The sequence below is a fragment of the Nestor notabilis genome, unplaced genomic scaffold (genome assembly GCF_000696875.1).
Source record: "Nestor notabilis isolate BGI_N333 unplaced genomic scaffold, ASM69687v1 scaffold7036, whole genome shotgun sequence".
NCBI lineage: Eukaryota > Metazoa > Chordata > Aves > Psittaciformes > Psittacidae > Nestor > Nestor notabilis.
The window spans coordinates 23021-27515 of NW_009933246.1; the positions used below are offsets into that span (position 1 = coordinate 23021).

Here is a 4495-nt window from a genome sequence, read left to right on the forward strand (position 1 = left end):
ATATAGATGGGGCTATAACCATCAAAAGAACAATCAACTACACTGTGAACAAAAGAGGAATTAAAACCTGTGTTTTCAGAGGGCAAGCTGGTTAACTGAAGCATTGGCCAACAGCTTTCTCCCCAGAATGTCTGGTGTCTATCCATCTCCACCAAATGGAAACTGCTCTAGAGGTACACTATGGTCAGTGTGCATGTAACCACAAACACATGCTGTTTGCTAAAGGAATTCGCTCTTTCTGTTGTCAGAGGATGACATAATTGTGCCCATCTGTTTACCAGACTGTTCTGTCCATATGGGACATGTGCTTCTCTTGCTTTCCAGGTTCACAAAATGATAGCAGAGTTCAAACTGATTCCTGGCCTCAATAACTTGTTTGACAAACTGATCTGGAGAAAGCATTCAGCATCAGCCCTGGTTCTGCATGGACACAACCAGAATTGTGATTGTAGCCCAGTGAGTAAATTCTTAAATGTTCTATTGGACTTTTATCCTATCATTTGCTTCTGGGAAGCTGTATTGAGCAGCTGAGTGCTTGGATAATAAATGAAGATGTGCATTCATATATTTTTGGTGAATTACTTGGTTTTGCTTAAGTCTTTATCTTTGCTTCATGTTGGCAATTTAGCCTCTCCATTCTCTCTTAGTTTGGGAACTGGGAAAGGGGTAAGTTCTGTGGTCCCTGGAGGCCCAAGGTGGAGATGACCGAAATAAAGGACATGATAGCTAGTGGGTCTAGCAAGGAGAGGCACAGAACATAAAATGGATCACAGTCAGATCTTTTTGAGGGGGTGGGAAATTATTAACTGTTACACGCACAGGCTTGGAGGCAGTCTCCACTTCTATTTTGGGAAGCCTGCAAAGTGCAGCCTGCTCCATTTATGCAGGTCACTTGCTCTGCTGCCCAAAGGGGTTTGGTTTGGCTAGGTTTTCAGTTCAGCTGTTTCACATCAGCTTTGGTAGTTAATGATACCCACAAATACTAAATCAGTATCTGTTGACCTTTCTTGTCTCTTTTTAGGACATTACTTTAAAGATCCAGTTCTTGAGGCTTCTTCAGAGCTTTAGTGATCACCATGAGTGAGTATGAAAAGCTGTGGGAGGTTGGGCTTGGTGTGTTTGATTGCAGTTACAGTGGGTGTCCCAAGCACGGTGCAGGTTCCACGTGAATGGAACATTGTACTGTCCTTAAACTTGATTCCATGTTCATGTGCCTTTCAGCTCCTGCTGTGAAGAGGTTAAGGACATGCTCTGCAGTGGGCATGTCTTAATATGTCTGTTGATGATTTAAAATAGCCCATTTTGCTTTGTGTTGCAATGAACTGAAACATTTATATGATGAGTGTGCACTTTCTGGCTGAGGGAATAGGGAGGCAGCTTTCCTGCTGCTCGTTATCTGTCTTCTCCCTGAGAGTTGGTAGTGAGTCAGAGTGCTCACAAGAGCACATGTACCCTGCAAGGACATGTTCAGGTTGGAAGATCAAGGTGAAAGGCAACCTCCGAAGAGGTTAATCAAGACTCCTTTGCCTTTTTAAGAAGCTGGGAAGACATCATTGCTGTTTGAATGCCAGCAGTAGGGAAGACCTGATGAAACTGGATGGGAAAATGTTAAGGGAACAATTATCTGTCAGCTAGCCACTGGGAAGCTAGGTTGGAGATAGGAAGAAAGCTTCTGTTTGCCTTCAAAAGACATACTTCCAAAGGCTGAGTCTGCTGGAATAGTGATCTGTAAATGCTGTGCTGCTGCTACAGAGGTACTTGTTGCTCCATTATGACATGTAGAATCATATCTTGCAGTACAGTGTCCTGTTGCTCTAATTCAGCCCTGCAAGGTGGTTTTCTATTGCTTGCAAACATCTGCCTTTGGGGCATACAGCACTGCTTGCCTAGCTGCTCAGATCTACAGCCAGTGAGACTTTGTGTAGGTTTTATCTAGTACTGGATGGAAATATCAGCCTTTTTAATTATGCAGTATTAGCTTTGAGACTGGGGAGCTGCTGGAAATACTGTGAGCAGAAGGGTAAAGCTGACTTACTGTAAATCCTCCATGTAAGACATTGTTTGCCCAGGAATCACTCCAGGTTTTCCAATAAAATCTCTTTAGATGACATTCCCACTTAAGTGACCACTACAAAGATCTCAGGCTTGTTTAAACAGAGCTTTCAGCCGTAATGTTTGAGCAAGTGGAATGTGTGGAATCTGGTTAAGGGTCTTAAATAAAGAGTTACATGAACTCATAGATATGCTGAGTTAGCTGAGGACAAGGTGAGAGCAAGTACTTCTATGCTAATATTCAGTAAGACTGTGTATAAACCCAAACTTGTAGGACTGTTTGTTGCCTGGGGGGAGAGGCTGTATTTTCATTACAGAAACCTGTTGATCCAGATCAAAAGAAGCTCCATGGGACAGCCTCAGTGGGCGCTTACCTGGAAGCCAGTGTTTGAAGCAAGAAGGCATCCCCATCACCTTTCTGGTCTAACGATTTATCTTCTGGGCAGTTGCTATGTATGATGAATAGGTTCTCTTTGCACACCCTAACACCTGTCCTGCATCCTGTGTTCCCATAGGGTTCCTGAAAATACAGCTTTGCAGTTGATTCTGAGCACTTTGAAGTTGGAGGGCTCTAAGGGAGCACACTGGCATTAGGCAGGGAGTCCCTCAAAGGGAGCCTGTGGATTACATTTCTACTTTGTCAGCCTTGTTCTGCATTTAATTTACTTTCCAGATAAACTAATTGATTTTCATTAGGAAAAATTTAGTATTTGATAATGAATTCCATGCAAATGCCTGGGGTTTGTATCCATTCCTGTTCTATTTTCTACATTTCATGAATTTTTTTAATCTTTCCAGAGTAAACAGTTTGCTCAGAGTAGTAAAATACCAGAATGATTGAGGACTTTTCTTGCACTTTGTGCTTCCTAACTGGGATTTACTACTGATGAAGAGCATGCTCACCGTAAGGCAGAGAAAAACTGTAGGAAGCTGTGGAAAAAGTTGATTTAAGTTTTCTGAAATTCAGCAAAATGTTGCTGAGATTTTAAAAACCAAACCATAAGATCTTGAAGAGGAAAGAACCACCATGTCCAAGGTGGTCAGTGTTGAAACTGGCATTTGGTGGTTTGGGAGGAGGCTCACAACACAGCAGGTAGCTGGCCTGCCTTGGGAGTCTGCTGTGATGAGCAGAGCAGAGGCAGAGAGGTGGAAGCTGCTTGCCTGGTCCTGCAGCCCTCATGGGTGTGTGGCTTTGCTCTTTATAGGATTACACATTTGCTTCTTGAATTCATTGTATTTTTCCCTCCTACTCCCCAAATGTCTTGCTGTAGGAACAAGTATCTGCTTTTAAACAGCCAAGAACTCAACGAGCTGAGTGCCATCTCCCATAAAGCCAACATCCCTGAAGTTGATGCAGTTGTCAACACAGACAGGTGAGTATGGAGAAAGGGTTTAGGGCAGCAGCTTCTAGAGTTTTGCAAGCACTTACACTGGAGGTTTGATGTCACCTGGTTTATTTGAGGTCCTTCTGTCCAAGACGCTTGCTTTAGTTGCAGTGTTTCAAAAAAAGCTGGGTTTGTATGATAATCATGGTCATTAGTGAAGCTAAAATGTGCTTGTGCTCAGAGTAAGGCTCTTTATAAAACAAAAGCAACCTAAAAGAGGGAGTTTGAGTTCATGGCCCAGACTTCATCATGATGTGCTTTCCAAAGGTCTGTTTGTCTGGCACTTCTCACTACGGGCACTACAGACAGACCTGGAGAGTAAACTGGGATCCCCCTAATGCATGAATTGCTGCTACTAATAAATCTTAGTTGGACATTCAGGAGCAGTCTGTGCACGCACAGTGTCCATTTCCAGTCTGCACAAACAGATCTGTGTGTCTGCTGAGAGCCTTTATTTTAAGAGCAGCTAATAACTAGAATAAGCTAAATTAGATTAACATGTTAAACCACTTACTGAATCTCTAGTGTTAGGTTTGAATACCTGTTAGATTGACTATTTTGATTTAATAAGCTCTTTAACACACGATTCTGATTTACAAACCTCCCAAGGTGAAACATTTGCAGGCTTTAGTTGTCAGAATACTTCCAGAGTGCCAGCAGAGCCCTGGGCTCCCAGAGCAGATCTACCTCACTTCTAAAGGGAATTCTTTGAGAGGATTTCTAGATGAGAATTATTATAATACTGTGCCTAATTGGGAAGAAATGGTGTCTGTATTACTCAGATCCTTCCTTTCGAAACACAGGTACCCTTCTGGCTTTGTTCAAAAAGGAGTGAGTATTTAGGAGGAAGAATTCACCCAGTTAGGAGCACACTAAAGGAGGTGGATCAAGGGTGTAAACAGTTTTTCCAGCCTGCAAAGTTTCTCATCTCTCAAGTGTTAGTGAGAACAGACTATCGCACTGCAAGAAAACCACTTCCCACAAGGGCTTTGTCAGATGGCTCTTGACTGCCCAGCAAGGGTGCTGATACAGTACATGGCAGTTAACCTGGGTGCACC

General features: G+C 42.9%; 1 protein-coding gene across 1 annotated transcript in view; it reads left to right on the forward strand.

The window, feature by feature from the left end:
• The window catches only part of TRPC4AP (transient receptor potential cation channel, subfamily C, member 4 associated protein), a gene marked incomplete at its 5' end in the record, with an annotated part of 23151 nt that overhangs the window by 12679 nt on the left and 5977 nt on the right, over nucleotides 1–4495 (forward strand). The window contains 3 exons of the mRNA XM_010016780.1: nucleotides 325–456; nucleotides 1022–1080; nucleotides 3324–3425. Coding sequence (XP_010015082.1) covers nucleotides 325–456; nucleotides 1022–1080; nucleotides 3324–3425 — 293 coding nt within the window. The remainder of the gene's footprint in view (nucleotides 1–324; nucleotides 457–1021; nucleotides 1081–3323; nucleotides 3426–4495) is intronic.